Source organism: Vitis riparia, chromosome 19 (assembly GCF_004353265.1).
Source record: "Vitis riparia cultivar Riparia Gloire de Montpellier isolate 1030 chromosome 19, EGFV_Vit.rip_1.0, whole genome shotgun sequence".
Lineage (NCBI taxonomy): Eukaryota > Viridiplantae > Streptophyta > Magnoliopsida > Vitales > Vitaceae > Vitis > Vitis riparia.
Window position 1 is genome coordinate 19,423,292 of NC_048449.1, and position 16,297 is coordinate 19,439,588.

At 38.3% G+C, this 16,297-nt stretch overlaps 1 protein-coding gene and 1 pseudogene across 1 annotated transcript; both read right to left on the reverse strand.

Moving 5' to 3' along the window:
- Positions 1–1,760: 1,760 nt before the first annotated feature.
- On the reverse strand, positions 1,761–7,895 carry LOC117908896 (annotated as a pseudogene).
- On the reverse strand, positions 7,692–15,702 carry LOC117908891 (proteinaceous RNase P 1, chloroplastic/mitochondrial-like). The gene is given in 7 exon segments (XM_034822711.1): positions 7,692–8,115; positions 8,202–8,270; positions 9,425–9,545; positions 12,868–13,049; positions 13,125–13,214; positions 14,407–14,939; positions 14,942–15,702. Coding segments are annotated over 7 exon segments (1,734 nt in total). The 5' UTR covers positions 15,558–15,702; the 3' UTR covers positions 7,692–7,992.
- Between the last annotated feature and the right edge of the window lie 595 nt (positions 15,703–16,297).

Below are 16,297 nucleotides of genomic sequence, written 5' to 3' on the forward strand. Positions count from 1 at the left end.
TGGACTGCAGTTAAATACCTCAAATTAGGGAAATTGTATAAATGTTTTCCAAGAAAAAATAGTTGAATCCAAAAGCAGAAAAGGTAATGCACTATCATTATGAGTTGGTGGCCAGATTCAACCCTGTCTTTCCATTTCCATTAGAGCAGGAGTAAGAGTACAAAGTAATGGGACCAATGGGAACCTCTTACAAAGCAATGAGATTAAAGATATAATGACAATCATCCTATTTCCAGTTCAACTGACCAATATTTGAGAAGTGAAGGTTGCACTAAATTTATGGTAATTTCTGGACAAGTAACAAACTCACAAAGAATGAGGTAGATCCAAGACCCTGATGATGTTATGTTCATTGTTGAGGTAGTCACATATAATGTAGCTGGTTCTTCACAGTCACCCACGAAACAATCACTCTTTCCCCTCATAGGCATTGCCTCCATGACAACTGTGGAAGAACCAGATGAGCATAGAATCAAACCACAATTTAAGAAGAATAATAAGGTCAGATATACCAGGTCCAGGATAATAAAAGAGAACACTAAAGAAATCTAACTATAGGAAATACCTCAATCAAATCAAATGGCCACCCTCTTCACTAGATTTAAGATTATCAAAGCTTAGCACCATCAAGCTTAGCATGCCGGAAGGAAAATGGCAGCAAATAGTATGTTAGAATCTGGATTTTATGCCTAGAAACTCCTAAGGAATTTTAAAGAAAACAAGAGTTATTTTTAGCGGAAAAAAGTTTTGAAATCCAGATTTAAGATGTATAAGATCACAAAAAGAAGAAGAAACATTAGGAGGAATATGATGTGTGGCAAGGTCTTAATTCCAGATTTGGATTTCTTATGCCGTTGCTCATTCTCCAGCTTCTGACCCTCAACGTTGTAACTGAAGAAGTATCAATTCCTTGTTCCACATTCTTTAGGAATCGGCTAAAGTATTTTCTTCAATCTTCTCTTGCTTTCTTAGGCTTCACCAAAGCAATCCGAGCAAGCCTTTCCCTTGCTTCAGAAGATAAAATCTGGCTAAGAGTCATTTTCCTTCGTTCGTCTGCCTCTCTTTTGGCACCCTCCGTGCCATTCTGCTGTTCAGAATTTTGATGATTTCCAATGCCATGTTGAGCCATTAACTCCTCCATCTGTCATTTCTCTACTATATCTCTTCGGAAAGTAATCAAACTTCGAGAAGCTTTTCAAAAATTTATAGCCTGCCTTGGCGTTGGAGAGGATGCCAATGCTTTCCAGAATTGGCTTGGTTATTGATATTCCGGTTTGACAATTCTGCATCTATTGGTTTAGAGCTGCAGGGGATTTTGGGATATCTGGATTTGTGCTTCGGATTATCAACTGTACCCATTTCTTCCCGTTGCAAGAGCATAGCAGGAATACTTGTCGTCTGTAAGGGATTGTATGGTGAATGCATTTCCTTGCTCAAGTAATCAAGCAAATTGCCCCACATAAATAGAAGATGCCACAAGTTCAGCAGTGTCATTCTTGTTAACACAGCTTTCTTCAGCAGCTGGTGGAGTTTGAGGATGTCCTAAATCCACATCGTATGGAATTGGTGCAGGGGGTGGTCTATAAGTGTCAGAAGGTGATGTTCCCAGATTTGTATCAACTAAGAGTCTTGTAGAGAGCGTGGAGGCTGCTCCATGATGAGATGATAAGAGTTCATGTTCTTCTGATGCTCTTAGGCAATAATAGTATGCTGGTGTGCCATTCAGTTCAGTTCCCTTAGAAGAACAGCAGCAGCACCCTCCCATTTCCTTGCAATGATCTCTGTTATCCACCAGAAACCATCAGCACTGGGTGTATTGTTGGAGACGGTCTGAATAGCTAATCCTTCTTGTCAGAGTTTCAAAGACAGCTTGAGCATCCGTAGGACTCGAAACTGATTGTGAACTTGTTGCTACTGACAAAGCATTATTCCACTTGCTTAGATCCCACTTGAATGTGGGATAGATTCAGCAACTTATGCTATCTGTGGATATAGAGGAATAAGTAATCTCCCACTACCTAAAGACTGCCCCACACCAAAAGATTCGATGCTGCGACATGCCATGGAGTTTTGCAGGAGCATTGGCGAGATTTGGAGAATAGAGAAAATCAAGCCAGCACCCACAGAAAAAGGGCAGTGGTTTCACAGACCCGGTTGTAGTTTCTATGATCTTCTTAATGAAAACACTTATGGACTCGCGAAGTGGGTCAAACCACCTGCTCGCACACACCAATTCTGCGTATTTGAGAGCGCGTGGGTCTTTCCATTGAATTGATTCATGAGCAAGTGTTAGAGATTCCAGTTCATGGGCAGCAGTGAAAAGATGGTTCCACCAGGGGTTTCATAGTTTCGACGGCTTTTCATTCCAACAAGCCTATTTTCGATTATGTCAATACACCTAATTCCATGTCTTCCACCAATTTCGTTCAGCTCAGATAGAAGAGATGATAGAGAGAGCTCCTTCCCACTGACCACCAGCCTTCTTCATGACGCTTATCTTTCCAACCTGAGCTATATTCTGGGAAGCAGGATGAAAGAGTGAAGCAGCAAACCATCCTTGTGCGCAACCAAGCCTATCATAAGTACTCTGATTAACTAGCTGATTTGTACATTTTTCAGGATGCAGTTTTCGTTCAGTGTGAAATGCATATGATACTTGAGCGTCCATGCCCATTCTGAAGTAGTTCCAGAATCCCCCACGAAATGTATGGTAACCCTCTATGTTCAGTGAGTCTGTTTCAGAAACACGATGAAATGCATGCAAAGAATACGGCAATTCAAGAGGTGCAAACAGACCACAAGGACTTCCCTTAGAAGCTTTCACCCTTATGTGAATATGCTACCTGTCAATTTTCATTTCTTTTGCCCCTTTTTACTTGACCCAAGAAAGACTCCACAGAACGAGAATCTGTTCCAGGATTCTTCTTTCCCCAACCAAATGAAAGAAGAAGGTTGTTTCCGGTTCCCAATGGCACTGTAGCAATTGGTGGTGGCCGGGACAATTTGAGATCAGAAACAATTCCCAGAAGCCAACCAGCTATTCCATCCCCACCTGCGACAATTATTCTCAATATCTCCTGAATTTTAAAAAGCAAAATCATCTTCATTGCACTTGAGTTTTTCTAAATTGACATAGATTCTGCTTAGTGACTCATCAGGAGCCTCTTGATTCACATCAAACACCTGTTTTTCATTGAGAAGAGAACAATATGTTATAAGAAGATCCCCACCAAGCTGGCCACCGCTTTTGGAGTTGACGAACACTATCACTGGACACTCGGGCACATAAGAAACAGCCTCAACCTCTGATCCTGGAACAAGAATATAATCAGGGATGCGGAAATCCTTCAAGTCGAACTCTGGATTAAAATATGCCATTACTGGAAAACGATTTCTGAGGAGAATATATTGTAGAAGGTAGATCAGATGTGAATTGTGTAGAGCAATAAGTATCATTTCAGAAAACTGGGCAAAATTAGGCCATGGCAGTAGCTTGAGTAGAACTTCAATCCCTGATTTTTCCACAAATAATCAGCAAGTTTCAGAACTTTCCAAATTTGTTGTCAGAGTAGGATTATCCTCAGAAACACTCTTCTGCTGTAATTGAAGATTTGATAACCCTTTCGATGTTAGATTATACTGGTAAAATGTATTTTCACCCCCAAAAAACTTTGTTTGATTCTGCCTTGTTTGCAGATTCTGGTGCCTAAACATATATTTGAGAACTGAGGCCTCAGAGTTACTTGTGCATGGTTTTGATCAAATGACACTTGCAAAGACTCACTGCCAGGTCCTACCACAGAATCTAATTGCTGTACTGAAATTCTTCAGGTTGAAATTTATAGCTTCTCCAATCTGCATCTGATTTCCAACCCACTGATTATAATTTACAGGCCAACTCCCGCCCACAGTTTGAGATTGAAGGTGGCCCTGGGAAGAATTGTCTTACTCAAAGAAATTGCAGATCCTGTCTTCGACTTCGTTACCAGGCATAGATAATGAAGCCGGAAAATTTTTAGCTAGTTCTTTTGGTAGAGAAGATAATTCTATCTATAAGGGAGATCATTATGGATCAAAACCACCTCATCCATGCAACTCTACTTGTGCAATTAAGAACGCAACTTGGCTGCAAACTATATGCTTAAATGACACTTCAATTTCTGTGGTTGTTCTGCTCAACGTAACCCTGGACAGTCTCTAATCCGATCACTGGACTTCAAGTTGCTATTCCTCTCTAAAATTCTCTCCAAACAAGTGTACTACCAGTTCTGCTCCTTCTCTCCGAAGACAATCCCAGAATGCTTCACTTCCAAAATCTCCATTACTAGCAATTCTGTCACATCCCATGATGCTTCGAGTTTGAGTGTTATCAGAACAGCTACTGCAACTTGGAGTATAAAAATTTTGATTCCATCTTCTAAACTGCTTTGCGCCGTATTTAAGCAAGTCAAACCGGTTAACTTAGAGACTTCTTCTGGAACTTTCCCGATCAGTTGACAACTTTGGACATCAAATACCTGCAGTTTTCTCACTTCCAGAGACGAAAAGAGTGGCTTTTATTGGGCTTTTGTATTACGTAAGTCCTCCATATTCTTTGCATACCAAAAATAACAAACACCAATTTCAGAAATAGCCAAGACATATAAGCCTGACTTATCCATATCCCCATTGTCAATGCACTGCTATCTAGGAAGACAGCAGGGTGCTCCATTGCAACTGGCTGACTGTTTTTCGCTACCATCAATTCTCCAAACTGCAATATATCTCTCACCAATAGCAGATGATAAGATGTACTCCCCATCATCAGTAAAGATCATACAGCGAGCAGCTCCAGGATGACCAGAAAGCTTCTGTATCTTCTTGCGATCAGAAGAATTGGGGACCTTGAATTGAGCAGCTGACAAAATAGACATAGATGATATTGCCTTTGTAGAAGCTCTAAACTTCCCTAATAGGTTTCCTGCACTGGAATCAATTTGGGAAATCATCCCATCAGCTCTCGCAGCATAAATGCATGAACCATCAGTATAACATGAAATAGCACTAACACCCCAGGATGGCAGTCACCAATTCTCCACTTCAACTCACCAGCAGATACATCAAGTGCTCAAACATCACCGCTGCTTGTTCGACTCAGAACACGAGGTTGGGATGCAGAATCATTTTCCTCTTGATCATCCAAAGAAGATGAAACCATGATCGAACCAAAAGGTGGAATCTGGATATTGCCCTAATCCTCCATATTTGGACCTCCACTTGACATACCCTGATTCATTATGTTTCTTAGATCGGAAACATTTTCTAGGATCTGACCTGACAAAGAATTGTGAGATAAGTCCAGTACCATCGATCTCTCCGTCTTTTCCAAAGTAAGAAACTGACTATCAAGATAATTATATGATAAATTCAGCTATTCCAAACCCAACTGTTGAACTTCTTGAAGTTGAAACTGCAGAACATGGTTGCTTTGAATTGTTTGCATCTGTAGTGACACAATCACTGGAAGAGACATAATCATAATTTAGGCACTTAATTTCCATTTCGGTCAAACTAACAGCTTCGTAACTGTTAATTTCAGGGTCAGATTCATGCTCTTTCTTCTCAATTTCAGTGTTCCCATGAGAATATTTTCCATAACAATCAAATGAGTTCTTCAAATTCCCAAAAGTTTCTAGCTTTTGCTGTTCAGTGTTTGAAGGCTGTGCCACCTGACCCTGTTGAGCAGAAAGAACTTCAGCTCGCAGCTCGTCAGGCAGAGCATCCAAGAAAGCAGGATCAATGGATCCAGAATCAGCATTGGCATTGATTTGCTGCTTCTCCCCAGGACCAACCTGATCTGCTTCTTGGCTAGGATTTTCAGAAACTTCAGTTACACTGTGAAGAGATGCATCTCTACCACCTAGTGGTGTAGAATTCCCAAAGGACACATTGGTCCTTCTTGTTCGAGTTGCCTGCATATCATCCAAAGGCATTCTATCTGCTGAACCTTGCTTCTCTCCACCATCATCATGGCCATCAGCACTTACAATTTCAATGTCTAGGCTCCGAAGGCTTTCCCCTAGTGTTGCCCCACTTCCACTACTTTCTTGGCTCACTGCTTCAACATCCTGCACAGCTGCCTCATTGTGTTCAAACTGCATTTCAACAGATTGAGAATGCATACTTGATACATCTGTTCCTTGCAGAGATTCGATGGCTGCAGGTATTGTTCCATATCATCAGTAACAGCCTCAGACCCACCATAGGTTTGAGTGGTATTAAAAGACTCAACATAATCAGCTGCAGTAACATCATGATTAGGTTGAGATGAAGTTCCCATGGATTGTGATACATCAGCACTATCATCTACTCTTCCAGGTTGATTGTGATCGGGAGGCTTTGTAGAATTCTCACCCTTACCTGTATTAGAATTAGCAGAATGGACATGTTCTTTGGTTACCACCTCCAGCGCCTTGATAAGCCCCGCAACAGCTTTTGGTGAATCAACATGATCTAAGTCCAATGCTCGGAGAGTTCGAGTCAATGACCTAACAAGACCCACATCTATGAAAGTAGCTGAAGCTTCAGCTGAGATATAAGCACCTGTAGGTGACCAAGCAGCCAATGCATCATTGAGCAGATCAATAAAAGCTAGGTTATCATTGCCGGGTGGCCTAAAACCATTAATCATATGTATATATAAGGGCATTTTGGTAATGTAATGTTGCACTATGATTAGTTATTTTAGGTTTCTAGATTAGTCTAAATAATTCATTAGAATTCATTAGAATTAATTAATTAGCACCTAGTAGACTAGATTAAATGACCTAAGTCCACAACGGGCCTAAGTCACTTAAGCCCACAAGGAAGGCTATAGAGACCCTCTTAGAGTTTATGGTTAGTCATCCATCCACCTATTGGTTCTCTACTCTTCTAGAGAAAAGCCTAGTGACTCTCTCTCTGTCTCTCTCCCTCTTGATTGTGTAGCCACACTACACATGCCAAGGATCCAAGACAAAGTTATTGGGTGCACGACATTTGGTTTTTGAGATCTTTGCATCAACTGGGGTAGGATTTGTGAACATCCAAATCCAAAGATATGTCTCTAGCACATACATATAAGATTTTTTTTTTAATTTGTTTCTACTTATGCTTAGATCTAGTAGCCCAAGGATTTTGGATGCATGCATCCATCATCTCATCCTAACAGTTATAGATGGATGATTGCATTGGATTGATGTTATAGATTACCATACTTCCTACCTTTGTCATTTTTGTGCCAAAAACGGGTACACAAATACAAGCTTAAGGGGCATACAAATACAAGCTTTTATGATCAAAGGGAGATCATTGGGGGAGATACATATTATTTTCTCTCTTTTTGTTTTTTTCCTCATTGATCATTTAAAAAGATAAATACCTTGTTTCGCAAACAATTTTTTTAAGTGTGCTTCAAATAATAAGTTTGTGTAGAGAAGCAAAGTGAATTTGGAACATTAGTTTGAGATGATTTGAATGAGTTTTCAGTGAGGATTGGATTGAGTGAGATTAGTAGATCTAGGTTTCAAAATTTAAAGGATCCATTTGTAACTTTAATGTTGTCTCAAAATTGCTAAGGAGACAATTTTACCCCAAAATTCACTGGTTGAAACCATTTCACTTTGAACAAGACTTAATTCTCATGTTTGTAAATACTATAATTGGGCCTCAAATAAGTAAATTTTAAATTTGAATTTAAAATAAAATAATGGCACAATAAAATACATATTTTAGTTACAATTGAGCTAAAAAGGAAGCAAAGAATGCTTGAGAGCAATTGCAGTATTTTAGTCTAGATTACCATACTAAAATGGAAATATTTTAGTCTGCAGAAGTTATGGAAGTGTCTCACTCAATTGCAGTCTTTTGAAATCCCGGGAAGCCCCCTCTCTTTGGCCCTCGAAGCAATAACCATTAACCATTCCCTTGAGGATCTCAAGGGTGTAGAGTTGGCTTATGCACATTTTTCAGACTTCACTCTAAATGCTGAGGATGCCAATGGTTTTTCCTAGTTCTGGTGGCACATAGCCACTGTCTCGGGGTCTCAAGGTCGTCGCCTATGACAGTTGGTACATGCCAACTACCCTGTTCCGACTCCTACATTTTACATAAAAAGTTTATGAGCAACGTCAGATACATATAGATGGGATACTGCAGAAAACCACGTTCTCAGTTCATCAAACCTGGATAACAATTGAATATGGAGGTGGCATATGGAGAACAGGGCCACGCCTAGTCATCGTCAGCCTAACCTGGAAAATATCAACAGAATGACACAATTAAGCATTTTGTTTAATTGTGATTAACAACCACATTTTGCCAGGACAAAAGAGCTCTGTTTCATCTCTGAAACGTTGAGCTCAATAAAGCTAAGGGACCTTCAAGAGTAGGTGAAAAACAAAAGAGTTAAGACATGATTGAATCACTGAGATTTCCCTGAGTAGTAGTGTGATTGGATTGATTCGGTTCTCCTCATAGGCTGCCTCAAGAGGAAGGAAAACACTATTGTGGACCATCAGCAAGGAAGGTGGGATTAAAGTCATACAATGCAGCTCAAGGAGGATGCCTGGGTGTTGTTGATCAAAAAGGGATAATGCCAGTGAGCATTTTTGATCCATAGTCTTGAGCAATTATATCCACAAGGCCACCAAATCTTACTGATTGGGTGTATTCGCTCATTGCTTTGCTACAGCTTCCAGGATGAAGAGTTTAGTGGTGATTTACACACCATCACCCACAGAGGTGTGTGATTTTAGGATTGGCAGATGGAGAACTTCATCTGAGTAAGAGAAATTGAGAGTTGATTCATAAGGGCAAAAAGCTCACCTTCAGTGATGGAAGTCGGTAATCAACAATTCATTTGTACACATTGCCTTCTTTCAAAGTCATGGTCATGGTATGTGGTAAATAGATTTGGACATCTCCAAAGCAATTCTCAAAAAGGCTGCCAGAGATGATAAAGGAGACTACCAATAGAGTGTTTACCTAGAATTCCTCATGACTGATACCAAGGTTGAAGATGATAGAAAGAGTTTGGGTTGGGCTAAATTCAAGAGGCTTAAACATAAGTGCGTTAGGTTGCTAAATGTAGGTTATACCAAATAACGAAATAAATAAATAAAATAAAATGATTTAGCTTAGTACATCAGGTTAAACTCAGGTTCAGAGGAATGGGTTTCCTCAAAATAAGGTGGGATCTACACCTGTTCTGAATCCAAAAGACAAGTACACACTAAAATCCTAATCCAAAGGAAAGGGAATGACTCCCTTTCATTTCATTCCTCTGGAATGGAGTAATCGAAATCCAAAGGAAAGGGTCATGCAGATGCATCTTTGTATGAAGTCTCTCCAGAGTGCTAAAACCTAAACAACTTAGGGTGGGGGGGGGGGGGGGGGGATGCAATACCTGATGCTTTTCCTTCCATCTAGGAAAAAAGCTAGTTCCAAGCAGCTGGAACAAGTGATCTCGCATCTCATCATTTGTCACTAGCAAGCAGTTACCATTAACAGCAGCATATAACCAGTACCTGTAAATAGCAACGAAACTTTTTTGGTGAAAGCAAACTTGAGCTGTGAGAAGGGTTTAGATTTAACTTACATGTGCTCACATATGTGTAAAGACTATATATATTCTTACTGAAAAATTTATAAGTGCACACATACATCTGCATGCATAAAAGATAAGAGGTGCTGCAAACATTCAACCACTGTAGCTTTAACTGAAACTTTTCAAGCATGAAAAAGATTTAATAGTTTAGTTTATACAACAAAGCTGTAGTCTTTAGACTCTTTACTCCACTCATGCATGCTGTTGAGCAATAAAAACTCCATTGGAGTGTTACCACTGACAATAAAGTCATGTTGATTTTTTTTTCTCTCTTATCTTTTCAAACTTTAACTTTTGCAATTGCCAAAATCATTTTTGAAAAATTATATTAGTTCCTGACCTAAAAATAAATCAAACTATCAAAATTTTATGTAATTTGACTGAGAAGTAAATTTATAATAAATTGGCAAAGTTATCATCAAGAAAACCTGAATATAATAGGCATATTGACCATTTTCTCTCTTATTTCTCAAGCAAATTTTTAGATCTAATTTTTTTGACAGAATACTTAATAATGAAACCGATATCAGAATCACTTAATTTGGATAAGAAAGAATTTAAAATAAATCCACAAAGTTCTAACACCAAAACAAAGAATCAACTACATGCAGTCACTATTTTTGTCTAATAGCTCATCCAATTCGCAATAAAATTAAACTCCTTAAATTTCTGTATGTTCCTCATTCAAAAACGAAAACAATACTAAAATCATGAAGTTTAGATCAGAAATGAATTTACTATATTTTTTCAAAGTTCATTTCTTTAAAATATAACAAAATTGAAAGAAATTAACTATCATCATTTAAATGAAATTTCTACAATGAAAAATGCAAAACATAACTCACAGTCACTTAATTATTCACTTTCTGCAATTAAAACTCTAAAACATAACTCACACTCATCTGAATATTCACTAGAATCAACAAATTAAATTAATTTTAAAAAATAAAAAGTCAAGATTTGTGTTCTTCCTCGAACTGAAAATTTTAAAATTAATGAATAAATGATGAAAGCAAGGCTCACAAGTTGCTAGATATCCTAACAAAGAGTAATGTGATATTTACAGAGATTATAATGTAGCAAAAACTAGATAGCTTGGAGACAAACATGCCATATGTATATGTCAACAAGACAAATCCTTGTGTAGCAGCACACGGATACAGCAAGAGCACAACAATGTGCAATAACATATGAGTTGGTTGGTGGCTAGTTCATTTAAATTTTTAGAATAACAATGGCATACTTGGAAGAAGGTAGCAAATATAGTGATCGCATACACAACTACATAGTCTCATTAGAGTTTTATATATTAGAACAATATTACTTTGTTTAAGACAGGTATATACTTTGACGCTTTGATTGCATTCTTGACACATGCAGGCCCATTCATACAAAAATAAATAAATAAAATAAAATTTTGAACAAATTTGAAGAGCATCTGACACATCCAGGAGTTCAGAGAGAGATTCATGTCAGGCACTAACATGGCTCTTTGGAAATGGCCATACTAGAAGTAATAGATATTAAGTTACAAATCCAGTGACATAGGATACTGAGTCTTTCCTATGCAGCAACAGCTTTCAAGGTAGACAAACAAATTTTCTAGAAACAGCAGAAGAGGTGTAACTCCATATAAACTGACAACTAAACATATTTAATATTTTTTTTTTTTTTTTGATGGGTAACTAAACATATTTAATAATAGTTTTTCTGGAGAGTTATTATTAAATTAAACATATTTAATAATAACTCTCAAGAAAAAACTATAATTGCTTCTCAAATCACAACAAATTAAATCAAACCACAGAAAATGCACCAGATGGGTGCCATGCAAACATCCACTAAAATGCCAACTAAGCCACCATATTAATGAATTCATTTATAGCCTATGCAGCCAATACTTTGAAGAGGAGAAAATGTGCTTATGAGGGGAGCAACAATAGTCCAAAGGGGTAGTTAGTGAGGCTACATTAAGGCATGAAATAATCTCTAATGCGAGTTAGGCACAGCAGACTGAGAGAAACACACTTTGGCTAGGATATGGAAAAAGGGAAAAATAGAGACCTCAGGAATGTTAAGTGCATTATAGGTGAAAATCAAAGAGTTTTAGTAATTGATAATTGAGGATTGGATAAAAGAAAAGTGAACAATTATTTTTATTTGTTTAATGAAAACCAAAGACAACACCGAACTCTAAAATTAAATAATTCAGTTCAGGATAGGAATTAAAGGTATTTTCAAATAATTGGTATGCATAAAGTTCAAAGATGCCTTATTTTCACTGAAGGTGACTTTCTTAGATGGCTGGTGGCAAGGACTTAGAATCGTCGTTCAATGGTTATTTAGATGCTCTAAATAGGTACATTGTGACATCTAAAGAAGTGGTGGAATAAGTACATCCCTAATTTCTACATAGTAGAGAAGCTTTGGAGTTTTGGAATTTTTTGTTCTCCATTTATGGAGTTTGATGAATTGTACCTCACACATCTAATGATTTTGTGGTGGGGTGGTGGATGAAATCTGAGAACAAAAGGACTAGGAGAGGTGCACGCATGTTTTGCATGCAAAGAGAGGAACTGTAGGAAATCTAGGAGATACTTTCTGTTAGTCAAATATTTCTGTTTTGTTTAAATAATAAATCTGATTATATCAGATTCTAGGAGTTAGCTACTATTCTTTTAAATTATTGTTTAGAGTTTAAATTTAAATCCTTTCTCCGGTTTTTTAGGCGTTAGGTTGTTAGCTGAGTTTGATTTAAGTCTCCAAGTTTCTAGGCGGCAGAATTATTAGCTATTCTCTAGCTATCTATTTAAATAGCTGTGCTGTCCAGCTTTGTAATCAATTTTGAATTTCTGAGAAACCAGCCCAGTTCAAGAACAATAAACTTTCTGAACAAAATGACTTCTCCATTTTGAAGCCAAAACATGTTGACTCTGAAAGATTCTTCTTTAGATAAAGAACAATGTGTTAGGAATGATTATTGTTTTTTGTGGATTTTTTAATTTCTCTTACATGTTGATTTTCAAATTCTCTTTTTCCAATGTGGGTAAACATGGTTGCTTTTGAGCTTTTGTTTATTAATATATTTATTTATCAAATCCTTATAGGGAACCCACTCAGTCCAGCATCATGATCCACAGAGGACAGAATGTAGATGATGCAAAAATATAAAAGCAAAAGAAAATAAACTGCATTAGGAAAAACTGTGCAAACCATTTGTGTTTGAAAAAACAACGTCCTACCAATCATCATTTGAACCAGCAGGTGTAGCATAAAGTGCACCAGATTTTTTCCAACTCTGTATCAACTTCTCTTTATTGGGATTCTGAGCAGGACCACCAGTTACACGACTTCTATGCAAGATAACAAGTGGTAATTGCTTTGATGGACTTATTTGACGTAAGCGATTTACAACAGAGTTAAGCTGCAACCAAATGAAATCATTAAGCTGCTAAAAAGGAAATTGTCATCACAGAGCTTAAACTCAGAAAATGCTAACCTCGAAAAAGTTGAAGCTCTTTTGATTGATCAGGCTCACATTGGCACCATCTACCACTGCATCAAATGGACCATGCCGCTGAAGCCACTCCTGAATGAGTTCACCTCTAAATTAGTCAGGATCTGACTGGCATTTTTTTTATGAATCACTTGCTTGAAGCATAAACAAGTAGCAAATATCGGCCATCGACTATGACAATAAACACATTTTCAACAATAACATGATGAACTATGAGTATATTGATCTCTTAAATTAGACCAATGAAATATATCTAAGCTAAAAATGTTTGCTCATGTCAATATAAAACCTGAATATTTTATTGACAACTTAATCACAAGACCAAAAAAATAAAAATTAAGTATTGATAACTTGAATCATTAAAGTTTCGCTAGCATAAACCTAGGTAACAAAGCACTGCTACAAAACTAGGAATATTTTTGTCTGATCAGAGAAAACAACTCATCAAAACTGAATTAGAATTGACTTCCTAAAAACAGTTCTCAAGTCATGGACTAGGATTTCCTCGCACTACTTTACAAAACCCTAGTGAGAGATGAATGGAGATCATAGAAGAATGTTTTTACCAACATGAGTTTGTACATTGATACAAATTTTATTAAAGGTGATAGACATTAGTGAAAAGGACAAGAATAGAGATGGTAAATGCAAGGCAGAGTAAGGGGAAAACATATTCAAGGTCTGAGCTACTGGACACGTAAGTTTCAAAACCCCATTGACACCAATAGGGATGTTAGAGAACTCTCAGGAAATAGAACCACAAAGAAACTGAGCACAGATGTTATCCCATATTAATCAGTCAATTTCCTCTTGCTTAAAAGATCTTGGTGATCCAAATAATCCAAATGTTAGTTGTGTAGCACAATCTCACAAGACTCTGCCCCTGGGATATCTTCCAATCAACTGAATATAGTCATCGTATCAAAGATACCCCTTGATGTCCCCCATACAAACCCAGTTAAGGAGAGCAATCTCTAGCATAACTCTATGGCAACAAGTAAATGATTGTTCAAATACAACAGTAGTGCCTTTGTTGCATTTGTTGCAAGCCATATACCAAAACTTCTTATATAGATTTGGAATGGAAATTGATGCCTTAATCCAAATATTTGTTTGTTGCATCAAAAGTTGATTGGCACCTAACAAGAGAGATTTAATAATCTAATCAACAAAATATATGCATTTCCAAATTCATGTGCACCACAAATAACTAATTCTCCATGAATCTCAGAAACTTAGGGGAAGCAGAAAGCTGGTGCCATACCTGAAACTGGACAAAATCTGCCTTAACTTCTCTTTGGCAAGCCAACTTGGTCAAAGAGCTAGCAAAGTTCTCAGTCTCCCTTGGATCAATATCAATGCCAACAAGCTTCTCGCCACACGACTGACACACACCCGCCTCATCCATCTCAGTCCTCACCACCTTCCATTTCCCTTTCCCCAGCCACCCTTGCCCATGCCAGCCCCCTCCTCCTTTGACAACCCCTTCCCTCACCTTCCCCACATCCCAATTCTCCTCCCCAACTCCTGCAGCATCTTCGGAATTGAACCATCGTTCAACAACCTCAGCAGTTGATTCTGAGACCTGCCTCACGGATGCTCGCAAGCGGTGCATCATCTGATACACCTGGTCCACCCACTGCGACTCCACACTAAGCCCAAGCAGAGCACAGAGCTCAGGTTCTTCAGCAACCACACCGGATTCCACCATGTGGGCATCAACCTCATATGCTCTATTCGCATCCCCCTTCTTACAAAACCCAAACAGTGGTGGTCCATGCGACCTCAACTTGGGGGAATACCACAACTCTTCATCTGCTTCACCAAACTAAACGCCATTTCTGGGTCCTCCATCGCACAGGCCAACCTCGCCGCACTAGTAAATGTAGCCTCGTTAGGCTCAATTCCATCAACACCCATTTGCTTAAAAATCTCAAAACCTCTCTTCAACGCCAAATTCACCACATTCTCATCCCCATTTGACCCCGAACAAGAGCACAAATACAATAAAACATTGTAATTGTGCTGGCTAAGCGGAACCCCTAGACTCCTAGCCTCATCATAAAGGCGAAGAGCTTCCACAACATCACCGCGCTTCGAACACATATCTAGTTTAAATCTGAGCACTCCTTCAGGCGATTCTCGGCTGGCCTTCTTCCTGGCTTTGTTGGACATTGTTTTTGCTGCTGCTGACGATTCAGGAATATATTTATTGGTTGCAGAGAGAGCTAAATTCGAGAAATGCGCTGATTTGTTCATAAAAATGCGATCTTTGATGTAGGGACTGTAGGTAGTGGGTTTGAAATGGTGATGAGAGCAACCGTGGAGAAGCGGGCGTAGGCGAGTATGGCCAACATGGCAAAGTATTGGGGTTTTGGCGAAGAAGAAGGAAAGACCACCAGCGCGCGTCAGCATCACTGCCGATGATTGTTCCTCCTCTATTTCAAATAGATGCGCAGAGAGCTTGAAAGGTGAAAAAACAAACAATTAATGGCCTGTTTGGTTTAAAGGAAAAGAAAAGAAAAGAAATCGTGAGCAAGGAGGGCAATAGTGGCAAGCATGGATTGAAAAATCGGAATTTATAGGCGATATTTCGATATTTTTACCGATTTTTCGGGATATTTCCCGACATTTCCTTCCAGTCTAGCCCGCGCACAGGATACAAAATCTGTCCAATTTTTTTTATAAAAAAAAAAACATAAAATGCTATTTGGTAATCTGATCATGATTTGCAGGCAAAGGTTGTGTTTTTCAGCCTGGCTCAAAAATCGTGGATTTAGGGTTCGTGAAATTTAAATCTAATGGCACAGCAGCTCCAGAAAACACAGGAAGCAAAAGAAAAGCAATTTTTTTGGTTTTCTTTGGGGGTATTGCATGGATTTTCTCGGAAATCAAACGAAGATGAATTTTCCCGGAAATCGAATGGGGGATGGATTTTCTTGGGAATCAAACGGGGGTTGCAAAAAAATTAATAATAACATGATTAGATTAGCACCTGCGAGGATTGAGAGTGGCAGAGGAAACTTCAGGAAAGGGCTTCTTGATGCCCGAGTGGGTAACCTTTTGATTTTTAGATTTAGTATAGATAAAAAAAAAAAAAAAACCAAATCATGACAATAATTTTCCTCGGTCTATATAAATAATTATTAATTATG